Below are 24,373 nucleotides of genomic sequence, written 5' to 3'. Positions count from 1 at the left end.
TCTTTGTTTGTTGCACAATGCGATGATTGTGCGCAGCCTTTCTCCACAACAACTACAATAAAAACAACCACGAACAGCAGCAGCAACAGCAACAGCAACAACACTAACAACAATAAGAAAGGTTGCCAAGGGACAGAAATGACCGTGTTTTTGTGTATATTATTGATTTTTGCTTTCTTTTCTTGGTCTTTTGCGCCTTTCACATCCCTCGCCCTCCTCCTTTCCTGCCCCACGCCCAGCACCACCCACTCTGCCCCCTTGAAGCAGATTGTGCGTGTGGTTTCTCAAATAATTTACTTTACTTTGGCTTTGTTTTACTTTCGTGCCTTCTTTTGTTTACATTGTTATCGTTGGGTCTTGCTGCCTTTATGTAATTTTTTCACTAGTTTTTATTTTTCTTATATTTATTTCACTTGTTTTTGTTTTGTTTGCCGTCGCTACAGCTGCTGTTTTTGTTGTTGTTGCCCATTATGCGCAAAATAAACGTTTTGTATCGTGACCAAAGTCAAATGAAAGTATGCCAGGGGTATGTCCTATAACTGTATGGGTGAACGACTACGACTACGTCTGTGGGTGTGATTCTTTTTCGCACCCAAGGCAATTGTCTGAGTGAGTGCTGGTGCTGTGTGTGTAAGTGTGCATTTGTTTTAAAGAAAATGGTTGAAAATGCGTTTGCAACCACTTTTATTGCCTACTTTCAAGGGCGGCAGATAAACTGCTCTTTTTATTGAGTACAAATGCTGCAGCAATGTAAGTTGGAAAGCTTTTAGCCGCTTATAAGCATTGGAAATCATAAGATCTAAGTTATATAGACTAGGCCTAGCACAGTAGTTATAGCTATTTAAGTATATCATTAATTATATTTAATGGAAATCCCCCTACGACTTATACAAATGCATAATAGAGTAAGTTAGTAAGCTAGTTAGTCTAACTCACAGTAACCACTCAAACTCACCTTTGAAATATTTTTTTCACATATTTTTCTCCACTCTTTCTCTCTCTCTGGTCTACCCTAAAAATGATACTCCAACCAACTTGCCCGCCACAAAACCAAAATAAACCGATAAATACCCAAAAATACCCTATAAATAATATAAATGAAACCCAAAATAAACATCGAATAGCAGGTAATTTTGGCGGCGTTCAAGGTGTCCAATCCGTACTCTCGCCCGGCGATCTACAGATTCATGCAAATGTAAGCGAAAAAATGATTAAAACCAGGCCCAAAGGCATTTAATGCGAATTTGAATTTGAATGTGTGTGTCTCTTAAATGTTATTGTTTCTTTTGAGTTTCCCTAACACGTCACAGGCAAAAGCAAGGAATGTGCGATTTTCTTAGTTGTTAACTCTGTTTCCTTTGTTCGAGCACTATCGTCACTTACTCACACTTTCTCTCACACACTCTCCACAACTTTTTCCTACCTAGAATTGTCTATGATAGCGAATAAGCTGGTGATGCGTTAAGCGTTTGTTTATCGCTACCGATTCTGATCTCTCGATCGTCACTTGATTTCCTCAACCACTTCACACGAAACTATATCTCTCTTTTCTGGCTGTGAACACACGTTACCGCTGGACAACATTTTTTAAAAACACTTTTGAAATCCTTATATATTTGTTACTTTCTGCTTTTTTATGTATCTTCTACGTTTTTAACCCTACCTGTAAATGTGAACTGATAACTGATACGAAAACAAAAAGAGTTTTGACAACACAAGAAATCTTGGTGAATAATTTGCATGGATATCGTAACGCTGTTTCCCGTTTCCTCCTTACTTCAACCAGAATTCACACTACCTTGAACACACACCCCAACATTCAGAACAGTCTACACTGTCCCCATGGGCCAACAATTCCCCGAGTTTCCGATTACCCCGAAGACTTAGCTTGTAATTCTCTTGCAACTTTTAGCCACAACAGATAAGTATTTCTATGCCTTGTACTTCTCCGAAATCCTGTAAAACCGGGCACTTACTCCCTGATTCATCTTCCCCCGGCCCCTGGCACCCTTACACCCAGCAGTCGCGGGCACTCGTAGTTCTAGTCGTAGGTCTAATTATGATACTACTACTACCCAATCTTAGCTTACTCATGCAGATCTTGTCGAAATTGTATGGTAATGTCGCGGATTTTTCGAAAATGTTCTATAATATCTATAGTTTTTATTTAAATCTAAATTGCTTGACCCTGTATTTATTAGTAACACAGGGTAATACACATTCGTTTATCAATTAATAACCAATGCATTTTAGCGATCTAAAACATTATAAATAAATGAGCCATGTTATTTTACCACAGTTTTGTTAATCTAATAGAATTCACAAGCATAGTAGTGAAAGCTTGTACATACATTTATTACGAAAACCTTTTAAATTCTAGTTCAAATTTCAATCTAACGAATTCAGCATTATATGTGTATTTTATAAAGTTTTCGAAAAATCAGGACTTTACTACATTTTCCCATTATTTCGAACTCACAAAGCTGGATCCGAGTTGATCCCCGAAACTAAGTCTTATATCATACGTATTTATTTGCCTTAAACTTTTCCTTTCTCAACCGATCGATTACAATTATGATTGTGTGCATTTGTTAAAACATCTGAAAAGGACAACAAACTATGGCAGGCAAGCGGCGCAGTCCCTCTCCAGGAATAACCAATCCAAACAGAACCCCTGAGACCCCAATATATCCCAGAGCCCCCTGAACCACCCAAAAATCCCGCAGAGCAACCCCCTAGTAGCGTTTATAGCCACACCCAATCAACATCTACCAACCCTACAGGCGGGCGCCTCCAGGTGCGCACCTCATTGGATCCGTGGCGCCAGCAGCGCAGCCTCAACGAACGGGATCTGCTCAGCAGCGGCGGCGGTGGTGGTGGCGTCGGTGGGGCTGACTTCCGCCACCTGTCGAACGCCACCCAGCGGCTGTACGCCTCCGCCGATCAGCGGGATCGCTACGAACTGCAGCTGCAGCACCGCGAGCGTCTGGAGCAGTATCCCCTCACGCGTACCGCTCGCCTGGACGTCCAGCAGCGCAACTCGCTGAACCGCAGCAACCACGAGCGGCAGTTTTCTGGCGGCGGACCAGGCGGAGGGCCAGGAGGAGCGGGTGGTGGTGGTGCTGCTGGCGTCTACCGACGTGCCCCGCCCTTGGCAGCCGCCGGCGGCGGTGGCAGCAGCAGCAGCAGCACCACTAGCAGCAGCTACTATCCCCAGTCGAAGCCGCAGATTGTGATTGGTCCGGGATCGGGCTACGAACGGGGATCGGGATCCATGGCTTCCATGGCATCGGCATCGGCAGCGGCGGCGACAGCGGCGGACGCCCAAGGTCAGGCGGTGCGGGGCAGCCAGCGTGGTGGTCTGCTGGGCGCCACGAGAGGCGGCGGTGGCAGCAGTTCCGTCAGTTCGACGGAGGCTGCCTACTGGGACGAACCGGCTACCAGTTCCTCCTCATCGGCGGCCCAAGACTCGCGGCGATTCACCGAGCGTAGAATAAAGAAAACGGTGCGTTTCGATGCCCACGACGAAGAGGCCTCCATACTGGCCAGCAGTTCACTGCCACCGGTCACGGCAATCCTGCCCTCCACGGCCGTGGATGTGGGTGCAGCCACAATTCTGAGCAGTGGAAAGAGCCTAGATACCAGCGGAGTTGGCGGAGCTGACTGGTCGCGATGGGAGACCGAGCGACAGGGAAGCCAGGACTCGGCCACCAAGGATTCGGGCATCGATACCAGCAGCACGTTCACCAGCAGCGAGGACTCCAATCGAGGAGATGGGCCCAAGGTACACACAGATCGCAGCAGGAGAAAAACGATGAAAATTTAACCAAGATGGGCAAGAATGCATTGTGTCTGTGTAGAGTCCTTTCTCTCTCTTTGCCTCTTTCTCCTCCTTTGGACCCCACAATCCGTTTGTCTGTGTGGGGAATAACCCCATGAAATCCTAGACAAAAAGAAAGATAAACCCACAAACTTTCTCTGTTTGTTGTTCTTCTCATGTCCAGAAAGCAACCATAAACCCTATACCATAATCAAGCAATGTTATCGTTTTTGGTTATCACTCCCAGCTCGCAACTAACTTCCAGCTATTCTGACAAACATCTTGACAATTGCAGCATACAACCTGACTTCAAAGAACCAACCTTGCATGCCCCAAAATAATACCACTTTTTCCAAACCTCTAAGTGTTGTGCTTGCATGAATCTCCACCCTAAAAAACCCAAAAAACCTTTAGCACGCCCTGCATGATTGCTAAATGTCGTTATTCCACACCGTGTTTAGCATTCGAAATTTTATGATCCGTACCTCAGGTTGAGGGAACTCTTGAATCGTGTGTGTTCTCAAAACAAGTAGGAATACCAATACAACTACTATGTATCTATATCTATGCGCCATGCCAACTATCTGTGATTGCGTAGAACATGTTTCTAGTCTGTAAGGAAAACAAAACAAAAACTTGAATGTGAACAACTGTACAAACTGTTACTTTCTACTGTTATACATATGTTTTCGTTGACCAACTCTAATTGTAAGTTACGTTTAGGGTATAAGCTGTATGTATAAGGCGTTTAAAGCAGTGCAAAAAGCTAACTAAAAACAATTCTACTTCCCGCATACGATGGCTCCCCACCGACACCACATCCAACTACTTACAACCAAAATCTATGCACGATCATCCGCAATCCGAACTGTAAACTGTAAACCACCAATCCCACCAAAAAATAATAATAACCAATCACCAAACCAAACCAAACCAAATCAAATTAAACCAAACCAAACCAATTACCATCCCAACCACCACACCCACGTACATCGTAAATCGAAAATCGATCGCTGCGCATATAGAATCCGGTGAATTGGCAAACATCCGCGGACAATACTCGCCTGATCGGGCACATGATATTGCGTAAATACTATGATGGGGAGGATATATTAGGCTTAAAGGTGAACGGCGGTCAGCCCCTCGCAACGGGAGGATCGGGAGCGGGAACGGGAGCAGCGGTAGGAGCAGGAGGTCCATGCGGGGCCATTGTGGAGAAGGTGAAGCGCGGATCGGTGGCCGATCTCGAGGGAAGGATTCGACCAGGTAAAATGCATACCACTTCATCCAGCCATCGCATCCCACTCTGACTTTTCTTTCTCTATTTCTATCTGTCTGTGGTCAAACATCTCCATGCCATTCATCCAACGCTTATCCATCGATCCACGGAGCAGGCGACGAGATCCTCGAGTGGAATGGCCGCGGGCTGCACAACAAAAGTGCCGACGAGGTCTACGACATCATCGACGAGAGTCGCCTCGACGCCCAGGTGGAACTGATCGTCAGCCGGCCGATCGGCAGCGGCGGCGGCAGTGGCGGGAGCAGCAGCAACGTCAGTCCCATCAGCGGAGCCTCCGGCGGATCCGCCAACAGCGTCTCCGCTCGCCGCTCCTCGGCCAACTTCCCGCACAGCGGATTGGCAAGCAGCATGGCCGGCAGTGCGGTGGTCAGCAGCGGGGGAAGATATCTGCAGCGCAAAGGTACTATATAGTGTCCATAAAATAAGTATGGTTTTTAGACAGGGCGGTTCCTGTAGGAGTTGTGTGTCTGTGGAAGAGCGTGACCAAGTGTGCTTGAGAAGTTTCGCCATAATTTCCAAATGCATCCTTAAAGGAAAGCTCTCACACTACCACTTTAAAATCATTTCATTTAATACGGAATTGATACAATAGTTATACCATCAATTCAATTCTAGTATTGTGATGACTAATTATATAATGCTTCCAACAATAAAGAAAATAAATAATATTACGATGACTAAACTGGGCAACTTTCACTCGCTATACGAAGCGCTATATGATAACCACATATTTTAAATAAACAGAAAATCCGCAAAAATCCACTCAAATATGTAACGCCAATTAAACGTACAATTGTAAGCATAACATTACTTCCTGAGTAAGGACATGTCAAGTGGGCGTTGTGTTGCAAACCGATAGGTGTACAAGAAATATCTAAGTCACATCCATTAATGTAACTACAAAGTTATGACAAATCACCCAACGATACCACACAGTACATGATAACTCGACTTAACCGCAACTCAAACTGATATAAATTCCAAGCATATTCCCAACCATAACCTTGGCTTCACCGACTTACAGCTCCCGCGGTCGAGGCCATTGAAATCCATCGGGACAAGCCGAGCGTGCTAATCACCTCGCCCGGCTCGCCGGACATCCACACCAGTGTTTCCGGACCGGGATCGGTATCAGGATCAGGACTCCGGCAACGTGGCGGCGTCGGGCAGACGCAGCGCCTGGGACCAAGCCACAGCACCCACAGCCACAGCAGCAGCGGGAGTGGCAGCGGCAGCGGCAGCAGCACTAGCAGCGTCCACGCCCCCGCCTCCGCCCACGGCCCCGCCCACGCGTTGTCGTCCGCTTCCGGTTCCGCCCCTGGCGGCCTGCACGGCACAACGACGGCGGGCCACCATTACCACCCGCACCCGCACCACTACCACCCGCACCAGCATCCGTATCCGCCCGCCGCCCACCTACAAGGCCAAGGGGTGGGCGGTGGCACCGGCACCGGCATCGGCATGGGCAGCGGAACCGGCACCACCACACAGCCCATCCCCATCGAGGGGCGGCTGCAGCTGAAGCTGGGCTACGACCAGAACACCCTGCAGCTGATTGTGACCCTGGTCTGCGCCACCGGACTCTCCCTGCGCCAGAGCGGAGCGGGCCGCAATCCATATGCAAAAGTGAGTATAATATGAGTGAAATTAGATTATTTATGAATGAATTATGACTACTTTGTATGCAAGGTGTTCCTTCTGCCCGATCGAAGCCACAAATCCAAGCGGCGGACGAAGACGGTGGGCACCACATGCGAACCCCGATGGGGCCAGACCTTTGTCTACTCGGGTCTGAGACGCTGCGACCTCAACGGCCGACTGCTCGAGGTGAGTTATGCCACATTAGAGCACCCCTATATGAATAATCCACCGAAATGAATCCGCTCAAAAGATAACGCTGTGGGACTATGTGCGGTATGGCGCCAACGACTTCATCGGCGAGGTGGTCATCGATCTGGCGCACCACATCCTGGACGACGAGGCCGAGTGGTATCAGCTGCAGCCCCACCAGGACACCTCCTATCTCGTATGTGTGGGCCGCGGCTCTTTAAGTTCGTTCATTTGGTTTCCATTTTGCGTTCGTTCGATTCCGTTTCCTGGTTGTTATGGAGGTGTTGGTGAACATTTGAAATGAAGGAAAAGAAATGAAAACGATGGAAACACACAGAGTTCAGGTTCAGTTCCACGAACGAAGTTTCGGCGAGTGAAAAACTTAACACAAATCTGGCTAAATGAAAAATGTTATCGTTTGATTATAATTATTTTTTATTGATTTGTAAAGCTCGATGTTTAGGTGGCTCTAGTCTTCACTTTTATAGGACTCAATCTTGAATTTCCTTGTAGCATTGAAATTAAGGATCGTAAGGAAAATTGTTGAAAGTGAAGGCCAGAACCGACCTGGTAATGTCCATTACCCACCCTGCTCAGCCCCCCACAGCAGCTGCCCGGTTTGAAACAAAATTATTAACTCCGCATTGTCATAATCTGTTTATTTTTTCGTTGGTTTCTTGTCGTGCACCCGCCAATACATCACCACCCAAAAACATCACCCACCATTGCCAACTACAACAACAATTACATCATCAAAAACAACGACACGTCCGATATCCATACAACATTGCGACGCAAAATTTATGACAACCACCATTAAACAACAACCCACCAACTAAACAACCAACAACGAAAACAGTTACGTGACGAGGGCAGCGATGTGGACGGCCTGATACTGACACCGACAGATCATTTATCACCGCCGAGCACCGTGTCGCGCCTTAGTGATTCGGACACCACGTCCGACTGCGACATCGATGGAATGACTCCGGGGGCCAGCATCTCGTCCATGGGCAGCTCAGCGAGTCCGCCGCCCCTGCTAGAGGTAACAGCCACCACAACAACATGAAAACAACTTCAACAATAACAACAACAACAACCAAAGCCTGAACAACAAACATCACAGCAACACTACACTGAGCGAAATCACCACATATGGCACACACAAGAAACAAGCTTGAGGAGTCACAGATACCGAATCAAATATATTATTTCATATGTATATATTACACATCAAGAAACGGGGAGGTCTCATCCAAGCCAAAACAACTGACAGCAACAACAAGAGCGAAAAGACCAAAAACACCGACACGTGCATACATTAGACTTCAATCGCAGCTTGCCAACTTCCAGTGGCACTCAGCCCCACACACACAGACATAAACGAGCGAACATTTCCGCCCCCAGCCACACACTAAGCCACCCACACACACGCATATGCCCACAAAGCATTGGAACTACACCGACTGTATACTCTTGCAATCTTTATTTACCTTTAACCTTAGCTCTATGATAACTAATGTACCATCTTATTTGAAACTATAGAAGAAAATATTTTTTTTGGCTTGATTTAAAATTTATTTATGGGACATCTTACATTTGAAGAAAAATCGCTTTTAGTCATCCTTTAAACAAGTTTTAAAATCATTAAAAATTAAAAAGTTCCCAAGTCAGTCCAAATAAAGCAAGAGAGTACAGTCTTCGGTGAATCTAAAATACTTCGGTGCTTAGTGTGCTTATAAGGGTTTCTACAGTTTGTTATCTGTCTCCCCCTCTTTGTGTGTGTGCTTTTTCTAACTGTAACTCACAAATCACATGCCATGAGCAGCATCAGCATAAGCATCAGCATAAGCATCACCATCACCGTCAGCCAGCACAGCAATCGCCACAAAAAGAAAAGAATAACCCATACGTACATGACCATCCTGTGTGCTCCATCAGAGGACTCCATTTTGTGGTTCCAGTTCCTGTCACTTATCAGTTCTCAGTTCGCATGCCACAGACACAAATACAAATACAAATACGAACACAAATACAAATACAAATGCAAATAGAAAGACCAACACAGACACAGATAGCAACACACATTCTAACTGGTTCATAGTCAGGGACAGAATCGGACTGATGCCAACTGTTCATGTTTTTGGCCAAAACAAGACATGACACTCCCAGCAATTGTACAAAGTATTTTCGTTATCATGGTGTATTTTTAGTTCGTTTGAAACCTTATTCAACTAATTGGTGTCGTTGTTTCGTTGTGCGTGTGTTACATTTTTCTCTCTCTTTTTCTTGATCTACTGCCTCTATCTCTTCGAAGTCTAAACTGTCGTTCTACTCTCTGTACTAAGAGCCAAACTCGAATCTAGGCCCGACTTGATCGGGTCTTTTCAGCTAACGATACCGATAACGATAACTATTGCATTTAAGATGAAAGCTAATATAGTCTAAGTCATATAAGCCAAATGTTTTAAGTTAAGAATCCGTGTAAACCGTGTAAACTTGAGAACACATACTGGCCAAGGCTATCTCTGAACTCTAAACTCTAAAACTATCTCCCTGTCATAAGCTCCACGACCAAACTAAAAACCCATTGAAGAGCACCTGAAAACTTGACTACCGCTTTGCATGCCCTTGTAGAGAACCGCTTTTGTCCATCTATCCATCACTTAGCACCTGCCAAACGCCCTTTCCACCGCTTTCCTTGTGGCCTCTTCACCACGTAGCTTTAAGTGTGTAGCATTGCGTATACTTGATGTGAGTTGATTTAACCAATAGAACACAGGCCCCGATAAACCATTGAAACCCAGAGACACTTCCACACAAACACAATGCAAGAGGCCAATATTTCCAACGCAATAACTGAGATTCCACACATTAAAAACCGCATCACACTGTGCTCCTAACTCTCCATTCATTTTGAACATATGTAAATTTCTCTATTGTCTGCTCCTTCTTTTTCTCTTGATTCTTACCCCCCACTCAAATAAACCCCGAAATCCAACAACCCCTTCGTTCCGACCTTCAATCCACACCTTCAATCCACAATCCGACGATCCAGCTCGATCTAAACGAGCGTCGGTCCCGACGTGACATGTCGCCCCAGGGCCGCAAAAGGGTGGCCGGGATGGTGGCCCGCGACTACCGCACTGTATCTGGCATTGGACAAAGTTACCACAATCAGGTTTGCACCCCAGCTAAATTAACGAACCACCCAACAAAATGGCCAACAGGCCAAACAAGAAACAGAACAGTACAGACAAAGAAAACACTTCAAGTGGGGATTTTATTGCATTCACTAAGCAACTACCTTGGGGTAGAGTTATCAGAACATTCCGAGGACCAGCGATCTAAGGGTTTACCTTTAACCAATAATTAACCAATTCAGTCTCATTTAATTTACATATTTTTTTATTTTCAAAAGAAAAAAGTTTGCCTATTGATAATTAGTATTTTATTATAACTTGTTGGCTCTGTTGGGCTTAGAACTTCATAGAAAGACTTTACTCCAACTTATATTCAAAGTCACATTATTGACTCACATGAAATCAGTCCTGACATATCTTGGCCATTCCCACGAGTTTAGCTAGTGTCTTAGTTAGACCAAATCCACTGCCAACTTACTGCACTTTCAATTCAGAGTTTTTGCAAATCTTTTACTTAACTTAACTAACCGATTATAACCCACTAATAAGCTAACAAGTCGCGTACGGCTCTAAATGTATCTTGATTGATTTCGTTTCAAAAGTGTATTTTTTACCAATTTGTATGGCTCTATATCTATATCTCTTGATCTCTTAACTCAGCTTCTAGCTACGTTTAATCATATGCATATATCTATATGAACATCCCTGTGTTTTTGTTGCAGTAGAAGTTGCAGTAACAGTTAATCAAAGACACTAAACACAGTCACACACAAAAGACCAAACACACGTTTAATGCCTGCCTCAAGACCACTTGAACCACCCAGATACCACTCACTCAGACCTAGTCAGTAAGCTCTAATCCGAATGTTTGTCAAAATCCCTCCGGGAACCCCCGTGCGGGGATCACTAAGCTTCGGTCCAAGGGTGCACCACTAAACCACACTCTACTTTCCATGCCACCACCTGATGCACCACGAGCAGGCCTCTGCCACCGGCTACTATCGTCGCGGAGGTGGTAACGGTGTCGGCTCCGCCATCGGTCCCGGTGGCATGAGCCTTAGCCAGCGGAGTCACTCGGCGGCACCTAGCGACGGTTACCACAGCAGCAGCGGCGTAGTAGGAGGAGTTCCCTCCGGTGGTTCCGCCTACGGCTATCGGAGCACCAGTCCCCGGCGGGGCTCCTTGTCGCCACCCGACGACCGTTACATAGACTATCCAGTGCTTCCAGTACACGGCTCCTCGCCCAACGCCCCATCGGTCTACCAGGGACCGGGTGGTGCGTCCTCAGCGGCGGCGTCTGCTTCGCAGCAGCAGCGATTCCAGTCGCGCTCGGCCACAGCTACGCCCACAGGGTCCCCAAAGAAGAGGCAACTACCACAGGTAACCAACAATACGGGATGAGTGGGCAAAAAAGATTGGAAAAGTTTGCTAGTATTAAGAAATATGCTTATGGAACACACTACTCAATTACCCATTTAGGATCATAACTTGTTAAAAAAGTGTGCAGGCAACTCAACATCCACTCTTTCAACTTCAGGTGCCGCAGACCTCCCGCAGTGCGATGCTGCGAGATCGACTGGGTCAGGACTTCGACGAGCGGTTGGCCTCGGGTGGTCGCTTCGGGCGGCACCGCACACGGCAGCCGCACCACCAGGCGACCTACCGCAGCACCGGAATGGGTGGATGGGAGCGCCACTACACGGGTCTGTCGGATAGCGACCTGCACTCTATGGACGCGCGGATGCGACCAAGACACTCGCTGTCGCCGGACAAGGACTTCATGGGCGAGTTCGGCGACTCGGACATGGAGTCGGTAGTCAGCGTGACCTCCAGCGCCTTCTCCACGCAGTCGGAGCGGCCGCGCACGTCGCGCGGACTCAGGTAAGAGGGCGGCAGACTGAGGAGAGGAGGAGGTTGATGGAGCAGTGCCAGTCGAGCCCAAGCCATTAGCTATTAGTTAAGTAAGCCATCTATGCCAAGCTACGCTGCAAAAACTATGCTGAAATTCCGCTGTGACCCATTGGTTTTCCTCCACATTTAATTTCTGCGTGGTAGTTGCAAAATCCCAAATTTCCCTGAATTAGGCTCTTAATTAGTATTGGTATTGGATCACGATTAGAATCAGAATCGGAGCGCTTACCGCCCAACTCTCTCTTTTTGACCTAAACACACATACACGCACCAGTATCTCGCTAACACAGATACACCAACACCTTGAAGGGCACACTGAAACCTACGAAAAACGATAGCGAAAACATAAAGTTTCTTTTCTGCATTTACTTTTTGCGTTTGCCAAACCAACCGACAAAACCAAACCGCTAAATATAACAATAAAATCTCTATGAAAATCTCAACAACAATCAACAACGCCGCTATCGGTTTGTGTTAAATGCTTCTCTCGCGTGCTGTGCTCACCACACGCTTACACGGCAACTACTCACCACTGAACTCTACAACACTCAACCACAATTCACTACAACAATCGAAAAAAAACACACTCACCTCGAACCAAACGCTGACCTCGGACGTTAATCGTTCTATTTTCCCCACGAATGTGTCTTGTTACATGCTGAACAACAACCACCAACCCACCACACTTTCAAAACTCACCACATGTCTCATTTGGTAATGGATATGTGGCATTACTACCAACATATCCGATCCCTTCCCTACACTTTTGCATGTGTCGAAACGGAAATGTTTTCACCACAAACCACTTACCACCGCTACCAACCGTTACCACCCGATACCACCCGTTACCGTTTTTCGCAATAACCGTTAGCTTCCCCCGCAACTGGCGCAATCTCTTTGGCGTTCGAAACAGTTTCCTCGGGGGAGCAGGAGGCGAACCCATCACTGGACTGCGGCTACACCACTCGGAGCCCGGAAGGGCCAACACCATCGAAGTGGATGACTGCGACTATCTGCCGGCGGGCGGTGCCCAGCAGTTGGTGTTGCTGGAGCAGCTGGAGCAACTGCAGCAGCTGGCCGCTCTGGCGGCAGCAGACTCTCCACCCATTTCGGCGGGAATTGGATTACAGCCACCTCACCAGGTTTTGGTGACTGATGCCAACAGCGGCCAGCTGGTGGAACAATTCTACGTTGAGCCCGGCACAATGGCCGAGGAGATGATGGAGCCACTCGATCCACTCGATCCCCATGCGCATTTGCATCCACATCCCGTCTTTTACTCGCCATCGCCCCATTTGCCACCACAGCCATTCAACATCGATATCGATACCATCTATCCACCACGACGGTCCAACGGACAGAAACCGAACGTACAAGCCACCGCCGCTGCCTTTCCGCTGCCGCTGCTGCCGAGCTTTGAGCAATTCAAGCGCATTACCACGCCCATCACGAATTTCTTCCGCAGCTCCTCACCCGCGGGCGTTCACCCCCACGCCCACGACCACGCCTCTACGACGCCCAGTTCGCTGGTGGGCTATGTGCGCGACCACCAGGACAAGAGCTGCAGCCACTGCCAGAATGGAAGTCAGCCGGTGGTGCTCTCCACGCACCACACCCTTCACCTGACCGCCGCAGGTCTGGCGATCGGCGCTTGCCAGGATCCCTGCTGTCTGGCGGATGCCCATCCGCACCCGCAGCACCAGCCCATGGGCTATGGGGAGCCACCCACTTCGGATCCTGCAATGTGCGGAGAGTGTGTGGATCAGCACTTCCTGGGCGGACTAACGGGACCGCAACTGAATCTCGGTGTGGTTCCCACTTACCATGTCCACACGCCCACTCCGAATGCCCATCGGCGTGCTAGGGGACAAATGGCCACGCCTGCACCACCGCCCACACAGTCGGTGCTGCGCCTTTCGCGCCAGTTGAGCGAAGATGCTCTCGTTGCTGCCGTTCCCATTTCGGAGTCCAAGGCGCAACCAACTTCGATCCTGAAGAAACCGAAGCTGGAGCGAAGGCGACTTTTTCACGAAGGACAATCCCGGTCGCTAGACTACGATGATCTGCACACGAAGAGCTGGGGTCGACGTCGCATTCGGTACGAGGACGAGGTAATGCCCTCGTCTGTGGACTATCCGTATCCCCACCCGAATCCGTATGTCAGCCACTCACCCACAGCGGCGATGTCGCGGCGCTACGGCTCGGAGACCAATATTCGACAGAGTTATATGGGTGCAAATGTGGATGCCAACCATCCGCTGAGTCACTCGCATTTCCTGGTAACCGATGACAAGATAGTGACTATTACCTATGACTCCGATGTGGGCTGGACGCGACGGGGCGTGGCTCCGTCGCTCTTTCGCGGAGCTCATCGTCAACGCGGACTGGCGGATCCCAGGAATTACATGTCGCTGGATTTGCAGCGAACGAGTCAACAGAAGTTGTACGGACCGGCGGCGCCGTATCTGAAGCGTCGCAGGAATCTGCCGCATCCGCCCAGTGCGCAGAATGCCCACAACTTTTCACCAATGGAGCCGGGATCAGAAATGGATGGGCTGAATGCTGCAGCAGCGGGAATGGTGGAACAGGGCAACGGAATGGGTAGCGGTGGTGCACATAACACTACCAGTACACACAATAGCAACCACCACACCAACCACCACAATAGCCAAGCGAGTAGTGTTAGTGTTAGCCAAAGTCACGATCAACAACTTCAACAACAACAACAATTACAACAACAACCAGTTAGGCAAAAAGGGAAAGAAGGCACCACCGCCATTAGCGGATCGATGATGGCATCGGAGCAGCTGACGAAATCTAGTAGTGGGAGCGGTGGTGCAACATCTGCTGCCGCTGCTGGGCATCTTGTCGTCGGTGGTACTAATGCTAATAATGCTTCTTCTTCCTCTTTTGCAAATCCCCAACCAACACCACAACAACAACAACTTCATGGATCACCCAACAATCTCAACAACAATAACAAACGTGCCCCATCATCAACACCACAACAAAACACGAACACCATAAATGACGCCAACAACCTGACGCTTGACGCCACACATCAACAATCACAACAACGACAATTACAACAACCACCAAATACATGCACAAATCAAAACACGAATCCAACAACCACATTAACAACAACAACCACAACATCGTCGAATGCAACGAATGCGGCGACAACGACAACCGCAAATGCAACAAATGCTACAACAACTGCCACAAATTCAACAACGAATAACACGAACGAACCAAACGCAACAACAACAACCACAACGAACGCTAATGTTGACGCCGATACGGACGCGGACGCGGATGCTCCGCTGGACGCCATCGACTGGGATGCCATCGATGCGATGCTGGACGACGACTTCAGCGAGTACGACAAGGACAAGAACGGGGCCGACGAGGCTGGTGGCGCCAAGTCAGCGGAGAGTGCGTGTGCCGAAGATAAAGTCGGTGAGTAAAATGAGTAAAATGTGGGGAGTACACCCACTGATATTCATCCAAGATTTAATCGAACAAACGGGCAATATCCCGCACTTGTAAACCTATGCTAATAACTCTAAAGATCCTTGACAATTCTAAAACATCATGTATTCTAAATAAAATATTTCATATATTAAAAACAGAACATCGCCGGTGCACTTAGAAGCACATAGCCTTAAGAAGTCCATCATTGTCAAAGTGTATTTAACGCCTGTAACTAATGTAACTAATGTTATCCCACAGATGGCAGCCTCTCGGACACCGCGAACGATCGAAAGAAGGGCGGCGGCGTCGACCAGGAGCGATCCCCAAAAGGAGGCAGCGGCATGGGCAAGAAGTCGAACTCAACCTCGCAGCTTTCGGCCACAGGTAGGGCGATTTTGTTCCGTTCTCTGTTTGCACTCGTTAACCGTTCTCGTTCCGTTGCCTTGTGTTGCTCAGTCAGCCAGTCAATCGATCAATCAGTTAATCATTTGCCCAGTTATTCGTAGGCTCAGTTTGGAACTTGATGTCCTCCATGAGCAGTCATATATCTCCCTATTTTAATCCATAGCTTTGCCATTCGATTTTGCTTTTACCCAACTAACCAGTAACCAAATTCATACCCATAACCATAGCCATATAGCCAAGCTAACCAAACTAACCAACTATAAAGTAATGCTAAGAATACTAAAATTGTGTAAAATGCCATACTCGAAGGTCGTAAAAGACGTATGGGCTTTGGAAAGAAGGGTAAGAACTCGTTCACGGTGCATCGCAGCGAAGAAGTGCTGCCTGGCGATATAACGCGGGAACTGCGAACCGGTGGCGGATTGGGCGTCAGTCTTGGCGGTGCCGGTGGTGCCGCCGGTGGGTCAGGTGGTGCCGGCGGGGGCGGCCTGTCCCGCGGCTCGTCCTCGGAGGCGGACGCCATCGAACAGTTCTTTGGCGATGGTGCCGGCGGGGAAAGGTGCGCACAAGTCCAACTTTCTACTCCGAACTATCTTCTCTCTACTCTACTCTAAACTTCTACTCTACTATGCTATGCTATCAGTTATTTTCGGTTGATTATCGTTTTGTGATTTTCTTTTTATGTTTTGAGTTGCCTTTATGGAGAAGGAAAACGAAGCTGTTTAACGAGAGAAGCCAATGCCAGTAAGTCTGTCGAATGAGATGATAAACATTAGTCGTATCAGTAACCGTAACCGTAAGGCAGTAACAGTACAGTATCGGTAACAGCAACCCCCAACCCGAAAACAAATCCCCGTTCAGCACACAGGATGTTAGTCCTTCAATCCCTAGATATAAGAGCTTTTCATTCACTTTGCTCTCTGACTTTTCGCGCGCGCTCTTTGCCAAAGCTTCAGCCAAAGCTCTCTATGTCTATACTTTTTCGCAGGCATGTCCAACTTTAAAGTAACTTTTAACGTAGCCCGCCTTTCCCAAGTTAACTTGATTTATTATATCCGATATCCTTTAAAGCGCAGACGCAGCAATACAAATTAAACCAAAACCAGAACAACCCAAAGAAACCAGCAAACCAAGAACCAACAATCCAATCCAAAGTCGATACGTATTTTTAGGCTTACAAGGGGTATCCCCCAATAATGGGGAAACCCACTTTAAAACGAAGCGAGGCACACCGAAAGCTTTGCCCATCCGCAGTTTTCCCCGAAAATGCCGGCTCTTGAGCAAAGCTTTCGCCTGTGCGCACACGTGGCACACACTTTTCGCACCCACTGTGCATCGTTGTGGCTGGGCCCCATTTGCATTTTACTTTTGTAGCAGCATACTCTATTTACTATTACTAACCAAAACCGTACAGATTGCTAATGTCATATTGTATTACCAAACCACACAACATTTATTATTATCCTAGCGTTCTACTCGATTTGCATGCATTGAGTTAAGCCAACCTATACCTACTTATATACTCTCTCTCGTAACCACTCGTACTCGACATACCAAGCTACTACCAATCTATTGCAGCCTCTATCTCGATAAGTTATCGCCATAGCTCAAGCTAAAGCTAGTTACTTGGCTTCAGCTACGGCTTTTTGTTGTAAGCGGTAAGAGTCTACATCCCCAACACGGAGTCCATCCACACAACCGCGCAGAATCTACACCTTTCAAACAAAATTAAAATCAAAAAATATTAAAGAAAATAAAAAAAGACCGTAGATCGGTTCAGTTCTTCGATTCTTAAGCCAACGAACTAATGTTTATCATCTGCCTCCCGCTAGACTCTCCTTCAGTTCGTTATGTTTATCGCAAGTACGAATCGAATAACTAAAGTATGTATGTATACAGGGAGCTCTGTCACAGAAAGTCAAAAGACATCCAACAACAAGAACTATAACCACAACAACAACAACTACAACAATCAACAACCAACACACCACAAATTCAACAACAAGTAGCTCAAACAACAGCTGCATTATCAACAACCAGTAACATCATCAAAAAATTGGCCAAGAATCAAGACGCAAGCAAAATTCGCATTGCACACGATATTAGTGGAACAAATAGTGCATAGTAAATATATATAAGTCACAAGAAAGCTTCAACACTCTATAAATACTAGATGTGTAATACACAACCAGACGGGTTGAGTTTCTAGCATAACATCGCAATAGTTGTTGCCTCTAGTTTCGATGATTTTTCGCTGATATATAAATATATATATATACATATAATGTGTTCTCTGAAATCTTTGTTCTTATAGATATTCAGTTAAAGTTCTCGCTTGATTTTACCCCTATGTTTGTATTCCGATTTCCGTTTACGCCTCTACTCTGTCTCGTTCTCCTTTTGGGGTCTCGCTGTTCGAGATTTGTGGTTTCCAAGAGCCCAGCGTCGCTATCTAACCAAACCCTGCATCGTCGCTACAGAGTTTTCAGATCCAAATGGGCTTGTGTAATTAAGTACCTGAATTACCAGAAATATTAATATTTATCATATTCCATTGGTGAACCAAAGGTAGTGGAGTTCTTACTAATTGTACATAGTGGGTTTATATTCCGACCATATTACTGTTGAATGTCTAGATATTGCCACATTATAGGGTCATCTTATTGATCGTATTCGATAGAGATCACCCCAACCACCCCCTGTATATACGCGCACACACAGCAAATCCGTATAAATATGTCTTGTTGTCTCCGGCAGAACAAGAGCAATACCAGGCACAGCTCGCAATATCAGGCAGCTCGACCAGCTCCGCTGGTCACCACCATATCACACTACCACCACCACATCCATACCACCAGCGGCAGTCGCGCGGCTCGGCGGGCAGCATCCAGCGGTCGGTGGAGGTTCCGCCGTTGCCTCCGGTGACCCGTTACAGTGCCGGCAGCATTCACTCGATCACTAGCTCCGAGGGCTCATCGTAAGTCTCCCGATCGCATCCGCATGGCCGCTTGGCCAAAGCAAGTCTATTATCACCTTTCCGGCCGAAGGACCTCTATCTTGCCTGCCTCTGTCTTTGTCTCTGTATCTCTGAATCTCTGACTTTATTCTCTCACACTCCGACTCTCTAGCTCAATCTAAAACTCTCTATGCTTTGGCTTGTGTATATGGTAATCTGTGTGGCGATCCCATCTCCAATTTTCCTGTGTAACAAAACTCTTTCATCCTGCCACTCTTTTTTATCGATGTCTATATGCGTGCGCCCTTAAATAAAAAAGAAACCGCTGAAGCGAGCCTGCATTTGCGTACATATTTTCTCTATGTGTATTCCACTTTTCCTAACCTGAGTTCCGTTTGATTCTTCGACTTGTTTGTATAATTTTCTGTCTTGTAATGTGTATAAATTGTGATTTTTTAACTTAATTTTAACTATAATTTTCAGCAATATCTATAGTATATATATATGTATATAAAAAAGATATCCTCACTTATCGATGTGTGTGTAAATGAAGGGATTATAATAAGCCGATCACTAAACAGAGCTTTATAAATCGTAAAATAATTCTCTTGAGAACCAGTATTCTCTCTATTTAGATGACTTAGGTTTCGGCTAGAAAACTCCTTGTCCTAGTCTTACCTTTTCTGCACTTTTGCTCCACGAAACGAAAGACACTTGCATGCCACCATCGAACTTTGACTCCACTAGTCTCTCTCCTCCGCACCCACCACAACCACACACCAGTATCACCTTAAGTATCACATTCACCACCGAAACCACCTCTCAACCAACAACACTGATCCATTTCAGACCACAGAACAGTTGCGATCGCAACCACCAACTGAAACTAAAACATCTACTGTCTTTCTACAACTCCCTGTGTATAAAGAGATATTATTCTTTTTCTCTGAAAACAGAATTCCTTTCTTTGTGTAAATTTTGTTCCTAATTTAACCAAGTTCTTGAGATGAGAGATGATACAAAGAAAAAGATACATCACCAACGACGCTGTACTAAAGTGCTTTCTTTACTGTGCCCCACACCCAAACACCCTTGAAATCCCCGATCCGCCCACATAGATTCTCCCCTTCTTTGCGCAACGATGGAGCCCTCAATGAGTTCGTGGATGGCCTGGGACCTGGTCAACTGGTTGGTCGCCAGGTGCTGGGAGCTCCCTCGCTGGGCGACATCCAGCTTTCGCTGTGCCACCAAAAGGGCTGTCTGGAGGTGGAGGTTATACGTGCCAGGGGCTTACAGGTAGGTTGCAAGCCCACTTATAACACCATCTGGTTTCCTAACACTTGGTTTTGCGATCCCCAGCAAAAAGCCCAGTCAAAAATGCTGCCTGCTCCGTATGTAAAGGTGTACCTAGTGTCGGGAAAGCGCTGTGTGGACAAGATGAAGACTTCCTCGGCTCGACGCACCCTGGATCCACTGTACCAGCAGCAGTTGGTGTTCAAGCAGTCCTACACCGGTTGCATACTGCAGGTGAGTTGTCATTAATGGAGATTGATGGAATTTTTTGAACCAATTCTTACCTTATTTACGTTCCAGATTACCGTGTGGGGCGACTATGGCCGCATCGAGAAGAAGGTGTTTATGGGCGTGGCGCAGATAATGCTCGACGATCTGAATTTGTCGAATATCGTGATCGGCTGGTACAAGCTCTTTGGCACCACCTCACTGGTCAGTTGTCCCACTAATATAGGCTTAGGCTCTAGGCGCTCATCCATAGCCTCACTCGACTCACTCAAACTCTAGATCTAAACTTAACATAAATAAACTGAAACTCGACTAAAAACCAGATTATTTCAAACTCGATTCGTACAAGAGTACAAAAACAAAAGTAAAATAGAGATTTTGCAAATCGCAAATTTGATAAACAAAAAACACTTGCATATATTTATATAAGTCTACACACAGAACATATATTTATATAGTATTTAGCTCAACGTTTTGTTCATAGCAAGTTAACAAGAACAAAAGTTATTTAACTTTGTAGCGTAATCAAGCTTAAAACACCTGTAAAAAGAAATCCCAAGCTCAAAAGATCAGTTGAAAGGTCCAGCCAACCAGTTTGAAATTAAACCGATACTATTCTGAACATCAAAGCATTTGTTGTTTTTAGTTAGAAATATACATATACAATATACATACGCACTCCAGTAAATGAATAGCTTCTTAAACTCACGGAAACCCACAAAAACACTACTCCCATGAGACAAAGTAGAATGAACCAATTCGCATTGTGTACTGAAACTGAAACATTGAATGGAGAGTTGATCGAAAGCAAACCAATCAAAAATACCAAACTGCAATACCAAATTAATACCAAAATACGAAAATAAGTCACCATAAATCACCGTTACCGTTAAAGTTACCGTTACTTCAACGTAGTTTTCACATAGACTCGTATAATACTCATATAGGTATGTTTCTCAATCCCCAACTACCCAATCAAAATCAATTTACTAGAACCGAACACAAAACCGTTTTGCTTAGCATTTTTCTAGTGCATGAGTAGTTAAGTATCCAGTTTATCCATTTTGATTCGTTATAATTTACGACCGCACTACATATGCGTAATATTTTTCTTTAAAGTGCTCTAACATCACAGTTTGACTTAGCTTTGGTAAAAAAAAAAAGCACCTACAATAACTACATTTCGAAACATAAAATGGCAAATCCTGGCTAGTCCACCAACATACATACATAATATAGCGATTTTCTAGGCCTATCTCTTCTGTAAACATATTGCATATATATAAGAATTTAAGAAATACCAGTGCTGTTACCAACCAACTTTGAAACCACACCAGGGTCGTCCGATTGTTTGGGCCGGCGAATCAGTCATTATGGAGGAGCCGGGCGAATAACAGTTTCCAACACTAACGACACCCAAACAAACAGCCTCCACAACGAAAACATTTTAAGCACCCAAGCACAATTCAATTCAAGCGAACTTTAAACTGAACTGAATTTAGTAAGTGCACCCAAATCAATATCAATTTAAATCAATTCAATCTTACTCCCTAGTGCTAAAAGAAAAAAAAACACACACATTCCGCCACTTTGCCATTTTACACAAACGAAAGATATAACCCGATTCAAATCAAAACCGCTACTAAACCACTTTGTTCGAAAAACGATTAACAACACCCACAGATAATAGCCTCCCAGTTAACTTGTATGCTAATCGATCCGCGTATACTTGCAGTAACCATTCGCCAGTGCTGTCAGCCCGGCAGCCAAATAGCAAAGGACCAAAGGACATCCTGCATCGGTGGATCCCAGAGGAAGCCGCCCGATCCTCATTCGGCAGGTCGCTGGCCTAAGCTAAGTCCACATCGGTTGATTTTCTATTCTACGGCGGCGAAAGACTTTGGAAGAATAAAAAATTTAAATAATGATAAATATCTAATTTTTATAAGTCATGAAAACAAATGCATTTAAATAAACCGAGATCAGAAAACAGAGAACACAAGAGCAGAGCAGAGCAGAGCAGAGCAGACTCAGTAAAATGTTTAAAACGTAACTACGGAATAAAGCTAAACGATAAAGGTAGAGGCAGTCTATGTATACATATACACATACAATAACGGATAACATTTGACAAAAGGATACTTGTAAATTATGCATATTTAAAATAATTTTTATTACACACCTAGATCACTATTATTTTCGTAATACGATTACTACGATTATTATTACTTAAACTATTACTGATAAAAGCATAAAAAAACAAAAAAAAGAACAAAAAGAACAAAGAACAAGGAGAAGGTGGATAAAGTTCAAATGCTAGTGTCAGTCATGCCTAAGCCTTAGCCTGAGCAGAGACGCAGAAGGATATAAATTGTTTATTGAATAAATAGCTAAATCTAAATCAGTAAAGGGAGTTATAGATTTTCAGAGACGGGAGTTATTTAAGTATATATACACACATATATAAATAGATATATACATCAATATATTTACTGTATAAGCAAGCAAAGAACCACTAACACTTAAATAAGCCTAACTTACGATAAAACCGATAAAGTTAAAGCTTAAGATTAGGTAACTAAAAGGAAGGGACATGAGATATGTATTAATCTAACAAAAATAACAACAAATATTTACCAGGCCAGAAAGACGAGAAAGTTTAACTTAATAATGCAAAATCTGAACCTAAGCTGTACATAGGAGATCCACACACGTTACATGTACACCACATCCGGATATCCGACTACTAAACCAACTACCGCTTCCCCGATTTGAGGCTATATAGCTTTTGGTTCGCTCTGCGCCACCTTAAAAAACTCCGCAGTCACCCCAAAATGTGCGAGTTTTTGACGTCGGCGATGAGGATATAAACATATTTGAGGCAAAAAGTATCGTTTAATTTAACTTAACTTAAAGCATTGGAAAGCTATCTCTCTATATGAATATATTATAAAGCGATTTTGTTGTAGCTCCCCTCGCTTCACTAGTCGCTTTAGCATCCTTTTGCCGCCTTGGTTCCAATCAACTTGCCTCGAAACGCATCAAGTACCTTCAAGTTAATAGTGTGAGCTGTAAAAATCGTTACCTGCTTGCCAAAGATACACGTACACGTACATACATTAGCATATTTATAGATATGGAAAATGGAAAAGTGTAACGGAATACCAAAACTAGTTTGCAATTGACCGCGAGTTCATTTGAGATATTTTTTTAACATTCTTTTGGGCAACATTTTGCAATGCATTCCTGGGGAGAAGCAAACATATCACTGGCCTGCACACAGATGATGGATGGGAGCAGTTAACTTTTATAAATACAAATTAGGTCATAGGGCAGAGGGATGACTATGAAGGATTATGTAGGACACATCTAGCTATTGTTCCTATCCAGTTGTTTAGTGCTCGTTTTTATACCCGTTACTCGTAGAGTAAAAGGGTATACTAGATTCGTTGAAAAGTATGTAACAGGCAGAAGGAAGGGTTTTCGACCATATAAAGTATATATATTCTTGATCAGGACCAATAGCCGAGTCGATATGACCATGTCCGTCTGTCCGTCTGTCTGTCCGTCCGTATGAACGCTGTGATCTCAGGAACTACAAAAGCTACATAGTTGAGATTTAGCATACAGACTCCAGAGACATAGACGCAGCGCAAGTTTGTCGATTCATGTTGCCACGCCCACTCTAACGCCCACAAACCGCCCAAAACTGCCACGCCCACACTTTTGAAAAATGTTTTGATATTTTTTCATTTTTGTATTGGTCTTGTAAATTTCTATCGATTTGCCAAAAAACTTTTTGCCACGCCCACTCTAACGCCCACAAACCGCCCAAAGCTGCTACGCCCACACTTTTGAAAAATGTTTTGAAATTTTTTCATTTTTGTATTGGTCTTGTAAATTTCTATCGATTTGCCAAAAAACTTTTTGCCACGCCCACTCTAACGCCCACAAACCGCCAAAAACTGTGTTTAAGACTCTCCTTCTCCCTTCCACTAACGGAGTAACGG

The 24,373-nt window shown here is 45.3% G+C and overlaps 1 protein-coding gene across 28 annotated transcripts in view; it reads left to right on the top strand.

Annotated features, from left to right (window-relative positions):
- LOC6535493 (regulating synaptic membrane exocytosis protein 2) overlaps window positions 1-23,496 on the top strand; it is a 42,348-nt gene extending 18,852 nt beyond the window's left edge. For 3 of the 28 annotated variants that reach the window (XM_043207181.1, XM_043207187.1, XM_043207186.1), the window contains 16 exons: window positions 1,128-1,195; window positions 4,846-5,086; window positions 5,215-5,520; window positions 6,145-6,746; window positions 6,810-6,947; window positions 7,012-7,146; window positions 7,810-7,995; window positions 10,009-10,131; window positions 11,075-11,473; window positions 11,631-11,974; window positions 12,876-15,466; window positions 15,740-15,865; window positions 16,196-16,445; window positions 19,961-20,138; window positions 20,202-20,369; window positions 20,436-21,218. In XM_043207181.1, coding sequence (XP_043063116.1) covers window positions 1,128-1,195; window positions 4,846-5,086; window positions 5,215-5,520; window positions 6,145-6,746; window positions 6,810-6,947; window positions 7,012-7,146; window positions 7,810-7,995; window positions 10,009-10,131; window positions 11,075-11,473; window positions 11,631-11,974; window positions 12,876-15,466; window positions 15,740-15,865; window positions 16,196-16,445; window positions 19,961-20,138; window positions 20,202-20,369; window positions 20,436-20,642 — 6,062 coding nt within the window. In that variant the 3' untranslated portion in view covers window positions 20,643-21,218. Of the gene's footprint in view, window positions 1-1,124; window positions 1,196-2,783; window positions 3,785-4,845; window positions 5,087-5,214; window positions 5,521-6,144; window positions 6,747-6,809; window positions 6,948-7,011; window positions 7,147-7,809; window positions 7,996-10,008; window positions 10,132-11,074; window positions 11,474-11,630; window positions 11,975-12,875; window positions 15,467-15,739; window positions 15,866-16,195; window positions 16,446-18,643; window positions 18,864-19,960; window positions 20,139-20,201; window positions 20,370-20,435; window positions 21,219-21,700; window positions 21,865-22,098 lie in introns of those variants that run through there. The other 25 variants (XM_043207174.1, XM_043207173.1, XM_043207180.1 and 22 more) reach the window with 23 other exon arrangements.
- Window positions 23,497-24,373: the final 877 nt, after the last annotated feature.

This window comes from Drosophila yakuba, chromosome 3R, assembly GCF_016746365.2.
Source record: "Drosophila yakuba strain Tai18E2 chromosome 3R, Prin_Dyak_Tai18E2_2.1, whole genome shotgun sequence".
NCBI classification, from domain to species: Eukaryota; Metazoa; Arthropoda; class Insecta; order Diptera; family Drosophilidae; genus Drosophila; species Drosophila yakuba.
The sequence above is the reverse complement of the archived record's forward strand: the minus strand, read 5'-3'. Positions and strand labels throughout refer to the sequence as shown.